The sequence below is a fragment of the Salminus brasiliensis genome, chromosome 4, assembly GCF_030463535.1.
Source record: "Salminus brasiliensis chromosome 4, fSalBra1.hap2, whole genome shotgun sequence".
NCBI lineage: Eukaryota > Metazoa > Chordata > Actinopteri > Characiformes > Bryconidae > Salminus > Salminus brasiliensis.
The window spans coordinates 20,808,341-20,825,845 of record NC_132881.1 but is presented as its reverse complement, the minus strand read 5'-3'; the positions used below and the strand labels follow the sequence as shown (position 1 = coordinate 20,825,845).

At 38.7% G+C, this 17,505-nt stretch overlaps 1 protein-coding gene across 1 annotated transcript; it reads right to left on the bottom strand.

Moving 5' to 3' along the window:
* Positions 1-4,395: 4,395 nt before the first annotated feature.
* On the bottom strand, positions 4,396-7,863 carry LOC140554299 (uncharacterized). Its single transcript, XM_072677183.1, has 2 exons — positions 7,605-7,863; positions 4,396-6,224 (listed from the first exon to the last, which is right to left on the bottom strand). The coding sequence occupies exons 1-2, from the start codon at positions 7,812-7,814 to the stop codon at positions 5,784-5,786; spliced, it is 651 nt and encodes a 216-aa protein (XP_072533284.1). The 5' UTR covers positions 7,815-7,863; the 3' UTR covers positions 4,396-5,783.
* Positions 7,864-17,505: the final 9,642 nt, after the last annotated feature.

The window sequence follows — 17,505 nt, the reverse complement described above, 5'->3', positions numbered from 1 at the left end:
AAGAAGGAGCAAGTCTTTAATTACCTCCACTATTATACTGAAGGGAAAAAGCACAGAGCAGACACTGCCAATGACATCAATATTGGACCAGTGCTTGTAAATGTAATGTGAAATAATTGTAATTATGCTATCTGTATGCTCTACCCTGAGACAAAATGTAAGTGTTTACATTATTCAAAACATGCTGTGGATAAAACTGAAAACAAATAAGCTTTGTTCGTTGTAAACAATGCTGTTGTTGATATGCAGCTGACTGACACACTTGAACTGTGCAAATCCACAGCATACTTTGTCCCGCTGTAATAAGTAAAACAAAAATACAATTGAACAATACAATATTTAAGGACGGACGCAGAGAAAATAAGAGAGGAAAATTATTTAAATTAAAACATTACAAATTAACTTTAATGTTGGTGCTGTCCAATGAAAAACATGTATCTCCAAAAAGGTGTTTTTTCAGGAGGCCAAAATGCTCTTATCTTTGAACAGAAGTTAATGTAAAATAAGAGTTTATTCCTAGTGATTTTGGAGCATTTCTTTTGGTCTATGCAAAATGATACACACAGTGTGTAGAGCAGCTACAGGCAAAAATGGAGAGACATGTTTATCACTGGAGAGCAGTGATATGATAAAGACAGAAATTAAAGAGAAAGTGAATTACACAGATTTGCATTACAGCATTACATCTAATGAGATACTATTTACTTTTGTGTGTGTGTTTTGTGTGTGTGATTGTGCACACACTGCAGGGAAAATCTATACCTGTCTAAAGAATAGTGAACCCAGTTGTAAAACTGTTCAGGGTTAAGGAAAATAAATTTGATAGCATTCTGCAGGTTGGTTGAGTTCTTAGGCGTAGAATGTGTAATTAAATGTGTAATGAATGAATTAGTAATTAATCATAAAATTAGGATTATATTATATTGTTTTTATTATGCAGATAGATTGAAAATGCATGATGACATATTTTGTATTTACATTATAAAATAGGTAAGTGAGTAGTAGAGCTCCAAAAAGCCTCTTTCAAAATGTATAGAATTTGTCTGTTTCTGCAAACAAGATCACAGCATTCGTCACTAGTACTGAAGGCCAGACGGTGTGAATATATTATATAGGCCTATGTTCTGTCCTTTATTTATTTACTACTGTGCACAGTTAGGCTATGTCAGTGTCTTGATACACATGCTTTATATTCGTTTGTGATTCTAGGTGTTTGTGCAGAACTGGAGATCCCTCATTAATCTAGATCTCTTTCTCTGATTAGAAGTGTCCAGTGAAGATTTGAGAAGCTGTGATGTGTGTGAATGTGGTGGTGGAATGAAACGAATGAAGGGGGTCATTTCATCTGATTAATTCGTTTTTACTGGATTTATTGGACTCGAGTCAGTCCAGTTGATCTGCTTGTGGATGATATTTGACAGTGATCGACAAACCTCTCACAGTGAACTGAACTGGATTTATTGATAATGGACATGATAAAACAGCTCCTGGTTTTGGGGTGGAGGCGTTCGGAGCTGCTGGAGGCGGACGGATGGAGGGCTGCTAAAGGCTGGGATATGGAGCTAAACCCATCAAAGCCGCATCGCGTTTTAATTGTTGGCACCTCAACAGAGCGGCGCCGTTTGTCGCTATAAGCTCTCTCATTAGCATCTCCGCCGACTCCTCCATCCATCCATCAGGCGAGCGGGGGGGTCGGCGGAGCGAAGGGCCCCATAATTGCAATCATATATGTGGGGGGGTTTAGCATGCGCGCCATACTGTACCATTAGTTTCACAAATAAGTAATAATTTGCTAATGACAACATTATGTTGAGTCAGTTTAGGGGCAATTAAAGTGAGTGATATTTACATACGCCTAATGAATCAGCGCGCGCTGGCAGCTTGAGGGAGCCTCATGAATATTCATCCGTGCGTCCGCCCAGCCCCACCGCAGTTTATAAACTGAATTATGGTTGATTTGGCCTTTTAAAAAATGAACATGGGCGCGTCTCCCTCAAGGAGCGAGCGAACAATAAAGGCTGATTATAAAAATGTTTTAGTGGTAAACTGCCGGTGAGAAGATCAAAGGCTGATTTTTATAGACTTCCACAAAAAAAAAAAAAAAAAAACACAGCTCGTGCAGTTTAGTGGAAGGTGCTGGGGCCGTCTGCGTTACTCCCAGTCCCTCCCTCCCCTTTTACCGCCATACCCTCTCCACACAAACACACAACCCTGTTATTGGCTGGCTCACATCACTGAGGTCAACTATATCAACCACAGTCCATCCAGCAATCAACTCGATATAAAGACTTCATTTGGCATTTCTCATCTGAAGCAGACCTTCCAGCAGGTGCCAGCCTGGTTCATATTTGTATGAGGTGCAAACGAGATGTTTGTGTGTGTGTGTGTGTGTGTGTGTGTGTGTATGTGTGTATGTGTGTGTCATCACACCACCTTAAAGAGGAATTTCACAGATTTTTGAAATTTCTACATAATTAATTAAATTCAAGTAGTGGTGAACGGAACCAGCCAGCCATAACATAAAAAAACACTGATTATCTTGTTATAATGGCATCTTGTCAAGGTGCGGAAAATACATAATAGGCAGCAAGTGAACAGTTCTTAAAGTTGATGTGTTATAAGTAAGAAAAACGTGTGAGTATAGAAACCTGAGCCATTTTGCAGTGGTCAGTTAATACCAATAGTGCTCTAAGGAAGGACGAAAGTCATGGGTGCATGAGTCAGAGCGTTTGTGGAGGACCTTTACAATATTGGACAGATGGTTAACCCTATCTCAACACTATCAAATCATTTTCCTTTCTGTGGAAAATTCAGACTTTCTGACCATATAAGTATATAGAATTAAAAAAAAGAAATAATTGGAGTTCCCCTTTAATGTTCTCATTTCCATGCTAGCCATCCTCCTGTCCCCTCAAGCGGCCTTGTAAGATTTAAGTTTAGAGTTGCTAATTGGTCCTTGTTAATTGCAATATGTGTGTTTTGAACTGCTTCCATTTAATTCCCCCAGTAGATTATTAATTGTAAATGCCAACATCTGCCTCACTGATAGTGACTTGATTGGATGCTTCGGATTTTGAACCCACTCACTGCTATTAGTTATTATACTTTAGGTAAACTGATGTGCTAAACTCAAACTAGATACCACATAAAAAGACTAAAAACAGAATTTTGTAGGATTTTTTTATTGAATGAGAGCTTTACTCAATATCACAATAACAGGCTTGACAAACAATTAGGATACTGTTAGTGCATTTAACATACAACACACAATAATGAAAGAAGTATGACACCTTACTGTTTTCCACATGTTTCCCCACCAGAGGACATGACATCACTGGGTGCAGGTCACATGTTTTTTTTTTAATTAGAATTGTTTGCAGATGCTAAGTTGACCACAATATATTTTTAATTACTGAAATTACATTTTTCACAGAAAATAGATATTATATGCAGTATTAGTTGTAACTGTTAATAGAGTAATTTAAGTTGTTAATTTAAGTTGGATGTATAAATCAGGAGGCAAAGACAGTAGGTATGTTGTGGATGTGTATGAAGATGTATGTTATGGTAGCCAGTTAATATTTTGTGTTTAAATTGTACCTAAATATATATTGTAATATTAGTAAGTGTTACTAATAGTTAAAGATAAGTATAATTAGTATTTCCGTTTAAAAAGATTCAGTACATTTTTTTCGGAGAAAATATTTATCTGGGAGATGCGAAATGTACCCCAATTCTAGAACTAACCACACTCTCAAGGGTACAGCAATACCTTTATATGGTCATTTGTGTCCCTTACATGAGTCTTAAAGGAGACCCTGACTGGTAAGACTTTAAGTTGATGTACATGTCTAGTATTAGAACCCTAACAAAATAATTTAAAAGGTTTCTTCACAGTAGCTTAAAAAATACTGTTTACTTTTTTATTTCTAGGGTTTATCATATATGTAATATCTTACCTACATTTACTGGTTTTCTTGTTTCAATTTGATTCAACTGGTTGTTGTGTTCTTAAAATTACACCAAAAAAATGATAATAAAACATCAAGTAAATGGTATCCACAACATGAGTAAAGTGCATAAAATAGAAAAAAAAAAAAATTTGGCAACAGGTGCTCCAATATTGTGTTGTTATTATAATATGAACATAATTTTTATCATCTGTCAAATATATTGCAAAAAAATTAAATACAATATCATATCAATATCTCTAATAATAGAGCATGCTTTCCCCTCCTAGAACAAAACCATACAAATTGAGAATATGCACTGTTCATATTATTCTATAATTTATGTATAGACTGAAAAAAGAGGTTGATGTTGTGTGTAAACATTGTAAAAGTGCTTACATACACATTACACAGTGCTTATATAGATACTAAGCCACCAAAACAACCAACACAAAAACAAAACAATTTGCATATATCTACATATTCAGTTTACAGCAGTTTAGCCCCACCCATTCAGTTTAAAGTAAGGTGCGTTTCCGCTTTTTTTTAAAGAGGCGCAATACAGGGCAGTCAATCAGAACACAAATTATTTACATACACCAGTCTTAAAGACAAACTGCTTGTTTAATTCTAAGGCATTAGGAGAAGTTGGAAATGGTTTGTAAAATGAACCCAGACTGTTTTTGGTACATGAACCCATTAAAACACCATAGATCCTTAGACCTTAGTACCTTAGAAAAATCATTAAAACACACGTTGGATACAGGCCCATATTGTACTAATATTAGGTGTTTATCTTCTGGAAACAATATGCTTAGGGTTACTATATCAGTGGTTTGAAAGATCTGTAATGGAATTACAATAGACCCCATAGCAGCATGGAACAATGCCTCCACCGTGTGGGCAAAACGTGTAAAAACAATATGCTCAAGCTCAGAAACCCATTGTGAATACTTCATAAAAAACCGTTGGGTATTTTTACCTTCTCTGTGTCACCCATACCTACCTATCAAATGTACACAATTTTCCGATTATCCCACAGCAAATTTGCCAGTGTTAAAACAACACTGTGAGTGTTAGGACACCAAAAATACAGAACCATTTCTTTACATGAGATCAGCTCCACAGCATAGCATAAGGGTTCCCATCACAGCTCTCAGATGAGATTGAGTAAATAAAGTCCGCTAATCAAGCATGGGATTTATTTGAACAATTATTTCATATTATGAATGTGTTTGAAAGTCAAACCCAGCATTGCTAAGTAGTAGCAATGATGTAGACATCTCTTGACAGCAGAAAAAATATAAAAATAAGCAGCTCATGTATCCATTTAAATGTCTGTTTAATAAGTTGCACTATTTGTGCATTCTCTCATAGAATCTGTAGCAGTTTGTAGACACCTTCTCATACAACATTTCTTCTACAAACAATGGTATCACTAGGGGGATTGTCCTGCTTTAACTACCTCTACTCTTCTAAATAGGCTTCATACTAGATGTGGAACCTTGCTGTGAGGATTTCATTGCATACAGTCACAAGGGCATTAGTAAAGTACTGAGGTTGGATGATTAGTTCTGGGTTACAAACTCTACTCTAATTAATCTGCAAAGATATTGAATGAAGCTCCACCACTCCACAGAACATAGTTCCACGGCTTCACAGCCCAATGCTGGTGACATTTGGCTTTTGGCAGGATGAATGTAAGCTCATGTGTTGGAGGCCCATTCTATTAGTAATGCTTTCTCATGGAGATAGGACAAGCTGCGTCTATGCTTGTATCAGCACTGGATGTATCTAAAGTAGTTGAATGCTTCAAGAACGTTCAAATGCCACTCAGTATACAAACGTCACAAACATGCTGGCCATCTCTGGAAGCCCATCGTTTGACATTAAAACGTTGGGGAAGGACATCATGCCCTTGCTGTCCACCTCTGTTTTCACTGTGTAGGTTTTAAGCCTGTCTGTTCCTGACAACACAGCTGCATGGATTACAGCAATCCTTGCCTCCTCATGATGCAATGCACCCATGTCCCTTCCCAAAAACACATCATGGCTTTGCCCAGGCCTCCAGAAGGGGTATGAGACGCTCAGCCTCTCCAGCCTCCTCACTGCAAAGTGGTCAAACAATGGTAGGTCACTACTGGCCAAATCGCACTTGATCAGTGCCAGGTGCCGGACTTCTGAATTGTTCAGCAGTCGCGCCACGTTGAGCGGTGATGTGTACCACACAGTCAGGCGCTTGAAATGCACCATGCCTGGGCCGTGGGTCTGCTGCTGAGGGTGTATTCAGACACACAGTTATTTAGTTAGTTAAGCTTTACCTAACATTTCTTATCAAAACAAGTTTTAATTAATAATACAGTCTATATCCATAAATAAAAGCAGATAGCCCCCAGATAGCAAACAAATATGGGCCAAATGCAGACCATTTAAGGCACGGGTCAGTTTGCAAAATGTCAAGAAGAAAAAGTCATTAAAACCAATACACAGCTGTATGTGGGCCAGATAAAAGGTAAAGTGTGGGCCAAAACTAGGCCATGACTTCTTTGTTATTTGGGCCTGAACGCCTTCAATCAGATTCATCTTAATTACATTACTTTCCTAGCAGCCCACAACCCATTGACCTATTTACACTCTGAAAGATACACAATACACTGTAATTTTGGCAATTACATGCCAGTGCTCTTTGAGTATATTATCTAGCAAAATTAAAGTAGAGGGAACAATGCTTGGGATTTTCATGTATTGGTCATACAAACAATACAAATCTGCTGTTTCTGTTACTGTGGGTTTTGTACCAATATAGTCATTTCAGTTTTAGATATGTTTCTAAATGTTGAGAGACTGTTGTTGTTTATAGATGCATATTGATTTGCCTTTGCTACAGAATCTGTTAGAATCTGTTAGAATGATCATTCATTTCTGTTAGAATGATCAAATTCATTTTTTGCAACTGTTTAAAGGTACCAGAAAATGCAAAACAGTATTTACCATAGTTAAATCACAAATGTACATCTGTACATTGCATTGACATACAGTGAGCACTGCAGACTCTGGCAAAACTAAGCTGTAAAATGGGCCAAAACCCAAAATCTGTTATGCAACATCCTTAACTAATTATAATTAGTTAAGCAGATATCAAGGGGACTGTGTAGGGGCTGAGGATACATGTTGCGGTGTGTGGTGCAGAGAAGCCAGGGGAAGGGCTAAAATGCTAAAAGCTAACACTAGGCCAACCAGAAAAGGGAGAAGGGCAGCCGGGGTGCTAGGCTAACAGCTAACCCAGCCAAACAGAGACAAAGTGACAGGATTTTTAATGGACACATAAAACTGCATATGGGCATTTTCACATAGTAACTATTTATACAATAAAGAACAACTTAAAATACTAACTACATACTGTAGGTACTATGTCATTTGTCAGTAGAGTTGGATGGCGCTCTAAGGAATTACAGAGACTCTACTCTCAGACCTACATCATCTATGGTCCCAAAATTAAGTTTAATTCTTACCTTCCAGCTACACCCTGAAAATTCCATAACCATAATTTTACTTAGATCTGGTGTTCAAATCCAATATAAAATAGTCTTAATGAACAAATATTCAAATAAATATTCTCAAAAAGAACATGTATGTATTTGTAAACACACCTACCTGCTGCGGCATGGAGAGTGGGTGGTCAGCACAGTCGCACTCGCTGGAGTTGATGACGCTGCAGACCACTAGGTCCTGTGTGCACACACAGATGAAAAGACTGTACTCCCGTACATAGGCCAGCGTGAACTCTCCACGCAAGAGCGTAGGCATGACCAGGCACAGGACACAGTATAGCACCACACAGCCCACATGGCCCAGAGGGGTCATCTTTACAGGGGCGCAAAGGTAGCAGCAAGAGCGAAGGTCATCTAGAGAGGTCCTGTCAAATCTGGGAAAAAGAAAGCTGAGTCAAAGCAGTAAAACTATGCCCTCAAGAAAACCCTTAAAGTTTGTGTGTTTGTTTGTGTGTGTGTGTGCGCGCAAGGTGTGGAGTGTGTTGTATGGGTACAACTACACTATATGGACAAAAGTCACCTAGTCATTTATTGTTTCCTCTGAAATCAAGGGCATTAAAAAGAACTCTCTGCCCTCCATAAAATTCCTCTCAGAACTAACTTTCTCTTTTTACCTTCTCAGAGCAAATGGCCACCCAGTCCGACCTGCTGGAAGATTGCCTGCTGAGGTCCCCTCTACCGGTCCAACCAGCAGGCCCCCCATCCACCACCACCCATAGCAGACCAGTGGCTCACCTGCCTACCACTGCTACCTGTTTAATGACCATGTTAAAACCTAAATGGGCTCGTAACTATCTGTCACTATTAATATCACCACTATTAACTATCTGTTGTATCTGGTTTGGTAATTTTTATCATTAATGTTTAAATAGTTCTGACCAGAGGAGGATGGGTCCCCCTTGTGAGTCTTGGTTCCTCCCAAGGTTTCTTCCTCCAGCTCTGAGGGAGTTTTTCCTTGCCACTGTCGTCATTGGCTTGCTCACTGGGGGTCCTTCATATCTTACGTTATTTTTTTTTGTCTTCTTTGTCTCTGTCTTTTATTAATTACTAATTATATATAGCTGCTTTGTGACGACAACAGTTGTAAAAAGCGCTATACAAATAAATCTGACTTGACTTAACTTGACTGTCCAGGAAAGAAGGCTTAATACTAGATTTTGGAGCATTGCGGTGAGGATTTGATTGCTTTCAGTGACAAGAGCGCTAGTGAGGTCAGAAAGTTGAATGTTCACCACCCCACCTCATCACTATCTCCCCAGCTAATCCCAAAGGTTTTGGCTGGAGCACCATCATTTCAGAGAACACAGTTCCACTGCTCCACAGCTCAATGCTTTATGCCCCTCTAGTTCAAACCTGGTATTAGCCATGTTGCCAACAGGTTTGTGATTATCTGATCTAGAGTTTTCCAATTCTAATGCCAATACGTCTCTACAGGGACTAGACAAGCAGTGTGTGTGCACACTGTGTACACATCTGTGTCAGCAATGGGTGCAACTTAAAGTAGCTGAATGCATATATTAGAAGGGGTGTCCACAAACATTTAGATTTTTATAGGATGTAGTGTATATTCGGCACAGCAGCTTTGCTGAAAGTTTTAAACACTGTGTACACACCTATACTGTAGCTCACTGAGACACTTTGTGATGTGAGTTGAAGACTCAGGGGAGCACAACTCTAGTTCTGGAGGGTGGGTCTCCTGAAAAGTTTGGTAGTTGCCTTACCTAAACAAACTTACTTTGCCTGGTAAAAATCTTTGAATTTCATTGTGTCGAATCATGTTTTAGTAGAGCAACTGCCAAACTATGCTGGAGGCCGACCCTACAGGACTGGAATTGTGCACTGCTGCTCTAGCTTATCTTTTTCCTTGCAGTTTTTGTCAGTCACCCTCTAGTCATTCATCTGACCACAGGCTCTGATCTGCAAAGTCATTACGAAGTTACAATAGAAATATACTACATGCTGCCTAATACATGTAATAATGTGCATTGAACTGACATCATAAGACACGCTCACAGACAGGCTCACAGAAAAAAAACATTGTCACTGACCTCAACAACATACCTCCAAACCTTTGTGTAGTTTCAGCTATGTTGAATATGTGGGAGAGCGTTATTAATATGGTTATTTAAATAATAATAATAAAACATGGGGGAATGTAACAGTTTGCATGATGTCATGCTTTTGGTCATTGTTTAGAATAGTAAAATTGCAGTTCAGTAGGTTAAACGTAATGTTGGTTTAAAGGTGCGGTAGAATGCATTGATTCAGTATATTAAAGCAACAATATGTGTAATGTCACCTTTAAATCATTGATCATTTTGCTTTTAGAGAATGCCGTCTCGGTCACTGCCAGTCTGGGTTCTTCGATGTATAACTAGTTAGTAGTCACACACCAACTGCCTCTTCACATCTGGACTCGATCTCACTCGATTTGACTTCAAGCTCCTATCCACGTTCTCGCTCTCTGGAATTCTAAAGACTAGCACCAGTGTATTTTGATCATGTGATTGTCTAAGATTAGTATTTAAGCTCAGGCTTTAGACTAGGCAGGTTGCGAGGTATTGTATCCCATTCTGGAGGTCTACGAAGCATTTATTGATATGTGTATTGTTTGTGTATTGATCTTTTTGTGTTTTTCGACATTGCCTGTTGTCTTTGCCCTTTAGTGCTTTTGCCTTTCATCTGTCTTTTGCCCTTGACCTTGGACTGTGTATCAACTATGAACTTGGACAGTGATTATGCTAGTAAAGCCTCCTCTACATTTTACCTCTGCGAGCATCTTACCCTGTTTGGCACCTTACACTAGTAAATATGTGACTTACTCTGACATCCACCTCTCCCATTTTCCCTGCATATTCAATTTTCTTTTTCTTTTTTTTTTTTTGGTTATGCAGAATTTTCTTTGAGGCAGTGTTTGAGGTTCATGCTATGTCAGTTCTGTGAATCAACCTTTTTTCATATGCCAAGTTAAATACTATTTTTTATTCCATAGATAGTTATTAATGGTACACAGTTACCTTCATTACATGTTACAGTTAAATAATAATTTCTGAGTAATTAAGCTACATCGCATGCTGTATATTTTAAATGAAGTGCAACATCACAAATGAATACATGATGAATACTAACTGGGGATACATGCTGCATACTAGCTGGAAGATAAAGAGTGAGAGAGAATGAGAGTAAGAAGTAGAGTGCCAGCCACTCTCTCTCACAGCCAATCAGAAACTCAAAGGTTCTGCCTTTTTTTTACATGTTCGAAATGTCAGCAATTGAAACTGAGCTGTTCCAGCCAACCCCCCACCCCCACCCTCCCTTTGTAGTGCGCAAAATTTGCATGGTATGCTTCAAGTCTGTGGGGGAAATTCTTCAACTTAAACTATAATAAGCTTCTTCATGTTTTTCTGCAATGATTATGTCTACTTTTAAAGCTCGTTAAACTCGAACAAACCCTGAGACTTCCTCTTGTGACTTTATTCCTCGCAGAAAGAATTGTCACAGATCTAAAAGTGGAACTGCCTGGTGCGGCTGGCTTAGCAGGACTAGAAAGCTCGCCTGGCACTTTTTGTGCTACAGGCTGAAAAGGACGACCACTCAGAAACATGCTGCTCATTCTTCCTGGTCCAGTGAATGCTCACAGCTGTCCTCCAATGCCTGGTTTATACTAGGGTGTGTCCTTACATGGGATCAATATTCTGTCTCTCTCTCTCTCACAGACACACCCTGTGCCTGTTTTCCTTTCTCTGTCTCTGTGTTATACATGAACAAACACTGAGACAATGTGAATGGTAGTTCTCAAGGTTCACATAAATTAAAGACATGTGACTTAAATTGGACTGGATTACCTGGAAATACAATGAGACAATTGAAAGTGATCCAGAAGTCTCAAAAAGCCTTTGCATAAACTTACTACCCTTACTACCCTGAGGTACTATGCCAAGCTGTCTGGGGTTTTGTTACTGGAAACCTGTTTTCACTGTGTCCAAAACCGTTGCCGATAGTACAACAAACTTTGGAGAACTTTGAATGCAGGTCTTTAGCAGTTAACCTCTCACACATTTCCTCAGTATCCAGCTGGGAACACATTCCACTTCCTCTTTTAATACCAACACAATGATGTCAAACACATTTACAACAGACAGAGAGAGAAACAGAGGGAAAGAAAGACAGAAAGAAAGAACGAAAGGAAGACAGTAAGAATGACATGACCAAATGACCAAATACTACCTGAAAGGAGAAACGTCCCACCACGCAAGACCTTTTCCCAGTCTAAAGACCCAACGTACTGCCGAAGAATGCAGGATTTCAGTGGGTGCAGTGCATCAGCAGCGCTTGCCAAAGCCACAGGCAGTGTCCTCAGCATCTTGCTATGCGTGACCACTCCAGCCAAGCAGGAAAGCATTAACTACAGATGGAACAATGTGAAGTAGACACTCACAAATATGAGGCCAGCACACATAATTCACAACACCCACCCCAACAGACAGAATTTTGCCTTTGAATTACAGAGAAGACAGACAGAATATATGTGAAATGTGTTGTGATAGTGTGTTAGTTTGAAGGAGTGTGAGGTCTGGTATTTCTACTGTCATGTTTTGTTTGAAGTTGAAGCTCAGCCAGATGACGTGAGGATGGTGTAGGTGGGGCCAGTCTGATAAACTGATAGCTGAGCACACTGCAAAGTTATAGCAACCCTACAGCGATATCCTATAGCAGAGCTAGCTGTACCTAATGAGCGACATGAGAGGTTGCTTATGGCCCCATGGCCTCCAGAGGGCCTCTAATAATGTTTGGGTTATTGCCATATGATTCTTTGTGAAAATCTTTAGGATGATTTACATCTGCTCTACATCTACTCTACATCTGCTGTCTCTCTACTGCCCGGTTTAGATCACAAAGTACAGAGCACAAATTAAAAAAATACCTACTGACAACATTGAGAAAATTAAACACAGATATGTATATTTACATAGTAGAACCTTACAGGGACTTTGGACATTGTTGGAATTATTCATCCAGCCTGTTTTGTTCTACATGTTTTGTTTTGTTTTTGTTTTGTGACAAAGTCTGCTTAGATGTGTCATATAAATTCTGCTTAAGGCCCCAAAAAGGCCGGCCCTGTCCTACAGTCAACAAACTATGCAGTCAATTTCAATTTCCATTATTTTAATATCAGAAAATCAGAAAATATCATTAAAATTGCTTATAAAATCAAATCTTTCTCAATCCTAATTTCACCAAATACAGAGCCACCAACTATAGAGGAGAATGGGACACAATCTGACACTATTAGTTTGAAAAGTATTTACAAAAAAACCCAACCTAAATATATAACAATAACTGCATTTTTCACATCACATTTCAACATTATCTATAGCAGAGAAATAAATATTGTATTGAGTATAAGGCAGTGGATGGCACGTGTAAATTTGCAAACTGAGTGAACGTGCAAGAGGAAGACTAGTCTGGGAGGCCACCAAGACACCTATGACTACTTTGAAGGAGCTAAAAGGTTTAGAGTGTCCCATTCTATTTGCAGTGCTTCCCTATGGAGAAAATACAAACTGTGTGTCTATTAAAACACATGTGACAGCAATGGGCATACCTTAACACAGACGAATTCAAAAGACTCCACAAACCTTATGACATATAGTGTTACAAAACTGTTACCGTAGATGGATTGTATTCAGTTAATACATGATCTGTCACTTTCCAATGAATTCCCCTTAAAACTGTCAAGGCCCCAAGGCCCTGGATAACCTTCATAAAGTGATCTCACACAGCTCCACCAAGCACAGGCTTTGGCAGCGTCTGTTAGGAAAGTCTGGAGATGGTCATAAACAAGTCTTTGCCTTCATGTATGTGACCAAGATATGAGGGAATGTAGTGTAGGTCATAGTTTTAGTAGGTAAAGTTCCACATTTAATGTTAAATTCCTCTCAATGATGAAGCAACTAATAAAATTAGCCATAAAAAGCCTGTAAGTAATTGAACGACAAAGTACTCCCACTAGGGGTTGTGTGATGGTGTTTATTGAGTTGAAATGATAGGTCCAAATCAGTCCTCATTGCGCAACTTGAGCAGGAAACCTGTTCTGTGCTGTCCAGTCAGGCTCCTCGCACTGTCCAGGGGGGCATTTCCACAGGCTCTAGGAAGAAAAAAAATAGAGTCTCAGGGCCTTGTGTAATAAAAGAGGGTTTTATGCCTTACAGTGTTTTTGAAATCTCTGCTACAGTAACAGTTTCTGCTCTTTTGGATAGGCTATTTATTAGAACATTTTGGCAGCTTATATTCAGTCTCAAGAGCTGATTTTGTGTATTGATGTTGGAACTACACAATGGGTTTAAAAGATGTCCTGAACATGTTGCCGATTCTCATGATATCATGAGAAGGTCTCCTGGACTCTCATGTTATTGTAGTTGACACTTTCATGTTATTACCCCCTGTCTGTTTTTGAAATTTGGGCTGGGCTAGCCTTGAATAATTTTGCAGTTCCCTAAATAAACAACTCCTAACACGGATGCTTCCGTTCACCATCACATGTAAGGAACAGTAATTAATTATGCTGAAATAAATACTGCTCAGTTACTCTGAATAATGGAGTTTGATCTTTGTGAAAAGAGAGGGGGATCACATTCCCGTGCCCTGGTTTTAGAGTGAAGGCAGAGGGACTTTTATTTTGAAAACACAAAACGAGGGGAAAAAGGGAAAGCACATAATGCCTCTTGCTTTTTTTCTTCTCATTCCTTTCATCAAACACACATGAAACACTTTGGAGCGGGAGAGTAAATAAAACAAAAAAAATATTAATTATGTCTTTAAAAGTGTCTTTCTGGGGATTAAGGGTCATTGGGTAAATAGGAAGAATCATTGAAAAAGCCTTATTGCAGTGAGTAAGAATGATCTCACATGGCGCTTTTTAACTGCTGTATCAGTCTGCCACAACAGGGCCTCCTTGTTTACCAGTGCTGAGTGCATGGAATGTGAGGAATTGTCCAAATTGGCTAACATTATTAAGAGTGCTTTGCAGTGGACAATTACAAGTCCACTGAGCCGAAAAGAAGAAAATAAAAACAATTTTAAAAACTGTCTGAGTCGAGGGAGTCTCTTAAGAGAACTGTCCCAAGTCCTGAAGACGACATTTGTATGTACGGCGCAAAGACTGTAAGGCTGTAGTGTCCTATTTCTCATGTTGGTGATCATGGTGGTGCTCACAGGCACTCTCCTTGTACTCTTTATTGTGGAACCTTCTTTCTGGTTAACACTGCAGAAGAATAACATGGTCACAGGTAAGTTCAGGTGCATTTGTTTAATAAGTGAACTGGTCATTGGGCTATATTAGGTTTATATTTTAAATTTGAAAACTGTACATAAGCAAATTAACTTGTTTTTTAAAAAAAAAAAAGGTACGAAGTACCGATGTGCTGGGTACAGAACCTGCATGTCACATGAGTCTTTCCCAAACACAGAGGCCTCAAAGTTTCTTGACCTAAAGGTCTGCATGTTGTTCCTGTAACCCAAAGTGTTGACTTTGACTGCAGGACCCGGGGAGCCATTTAGGCCTGAGCTTACATCATGCCTTTGCATCTTCTTTTAAAGTAGAGGCACACCCTCCAGATAACATGCTCATGTGGGACCTGTATGGATAGCCTGACTGGCCACCTAAATGTTTTTGTCCATGGGTTCCATGTTGGCCCCTGAAGTTTTAAACACGGACTTGAATTCCAACTTTGGTAAATGCCTTGTGAAGGGCACTGCAATCTTTCTATCAGTTTTCAGAACTTCCCAGGCAAATATGGTGGTCCTAGCTTGTAAGTGGTCAAAATAGGAGCTGGAAAAAAGTAGGTAAATTGCAAAATAGATGGACAAATGAAAAGAACTACAGGTCTGTAAGCATGTGTGATTTTGGCTTAAAGCCTTAGGAAGGAACAAGTGGCAGAATGCTGTGAAACAAAGGTGGTGAACAGTAAAAATGTACTATAGTGTTTGTAAGTAGGCAATGGAAAACAGTTCACCTGGGATAAGATTTTGAACTTTGTATTCAGCAAACAATACATTTGGTCACCTCTATTTACTTGCTTACCATACAGTATACTGTAAAACATATTACATTATACTTGGAGCCTGCATGGTTTATGAAACGGTAATTTCAGTGTGCTGTATTACCTGCTTGATTGTGCTACTTGTATTCCATTTATTTCTTTTGTGATGACATTGGTTTGTATGACATTTTTTACAGTGGTGAATGCTGAATGGAACCAATGAACACAATGTATACAACACATGCATAGATATTATATTTGCTATCTAAAAACACATAGCAGGGATACGAATACAGAGAGTCCACCTGGCAAGAGTTTTTTTTTTCTAAAAATGGGGCCAAAACCAAAAACCATAGTTCCAAAAAACACATGAAAGGCATGCAAATGACAAATTGTCAGAATTAGCACATTAGCACAAAGCAAGGAACACAGTCCAGGTTATGCCAACAAGGTGTGAGGTGTAAGGACAGGAGTGTGTTCGGAGAGACTGTTGAAAAATATGTTTTTTGGAAGAGACTACTTTGTCTCACGTTTATGTACATGTACTTCTCCCCTATTACTATATGTTTTTTTAATATGTATATATTTTTAAAAAAAAGGTTGCATTACAAGGAACATTCAGTGAAGAAGTGGCATTAAACTCTTATCGTTATGTTGTTCCTTTCACCACTATTGCGAAACATCCTTTAGAACAGACATTTCAATGTCAGGTGACTCAGAATAATTTTTTAATACCCTTTCCAAACCATATTGATTCATCTTCACAAAACAAATAAAGATAAATAAAGATCCAAACATGCATCAACTGCATCTGGGGTAAGTGATAAATGTTTTTTTGTTTTTTTTGTTTTTTTTTTGCCAAACTGCTCCAACGGTTATTATTTTATTTTATTTTATTGTACATAATGTGAAATGACAGCTGCCCTGTGTATGATGAATAGACCAACATTTGGTCTGTTTCTGAAGCTTTGGGTATTATTCACCCACCAATCTCTACTTCAAAGACATATGACTTATGCAGTTTTCACAAAGATTTTGTCAGTGATATGTGTACTGCAGTTACAACATCCTTCCTTGACTTTCTTTAGTATTTCAGTAAAACCATAAGTCCACAAGGTGACTAAGAGTTCAACCACCAGTTACTCAGTGTACTTCTATTGCAATGGAAATGGACAGCTAACTACAAATTACAGACAGCGCAATCCCTATGTCTTAAGGCACGTCAGAACAAGCGGATGTTTGATAAAATTTCAGCACTTCACTATGGGACTGAAGAAATGTCATGAACCAAATGCACCAAATGCATTAGTCATAAACCAAGTGCATTTCCATACAAAAAAATGGAAAAGATGTGTCATTACTTTGCAAACCAATTTTCACACTTTTTAATGTTATGGTTAAGATTGTGCTCATTTCCCATTTAAAGGTTTCTCACCATGGCTGTCTACCGGAGAGGATGTGGGCTAACACATTGCGTTCACGAAAGCACAGGAAGCTGAGCATCAAATAGAGCAGCTCACTTGCATACATCATTGTCCCTTATTTCACTTGTCTTGTTATGACTTTACTTGACTTTAATTGACTTGACTCATCTTAGGGGTGGCTATTCTATTGCTTGGGAGCCAATCTTGCTGTTTTAGACACAGTGTTAGTTAGCTAGCTATTTTTCTTAATCGAATCACATTTGGCAAAACTAAAATAGTATAAGTTTTCAGAAATCACAAAAATACATTCAGCACATTTAAGATTTGGTTAACAAGTTGCACCTTGACCAGATGCTTACGGTGATTTTGGTTGTTGGTTTCCTGGCACGGACCCACCTTTTAAGCACAGTCCATATTGTCAATAGGATTCAGGTCAGGACTTTCAAAAGCTTAATGTTAGGCTGCTTTATCTATTCCACTACCACCTCTAATGTGTGTTTGGGGCCACTGTCCTATTAAAAAAGTATCAGTATGTCAG

Excerpts from the sequence above, each read along its gene's own strand:
- LOC140554299 (XM_072677183.1), bottom strand. The coding sequence starts at position 7,814 with ATGACCCCTCTGGGCCATGTGGGCTGTGTGGTGCTATACTGTGTCCTG. Across the intron at positions 6,225-7,604 it reads CACTCTCCATGCCGCAGCAG|CAGCAGACCCACGGCCCAGG; the intron begins GTAGGTGTGTTT and ends ATACACCCTCAG.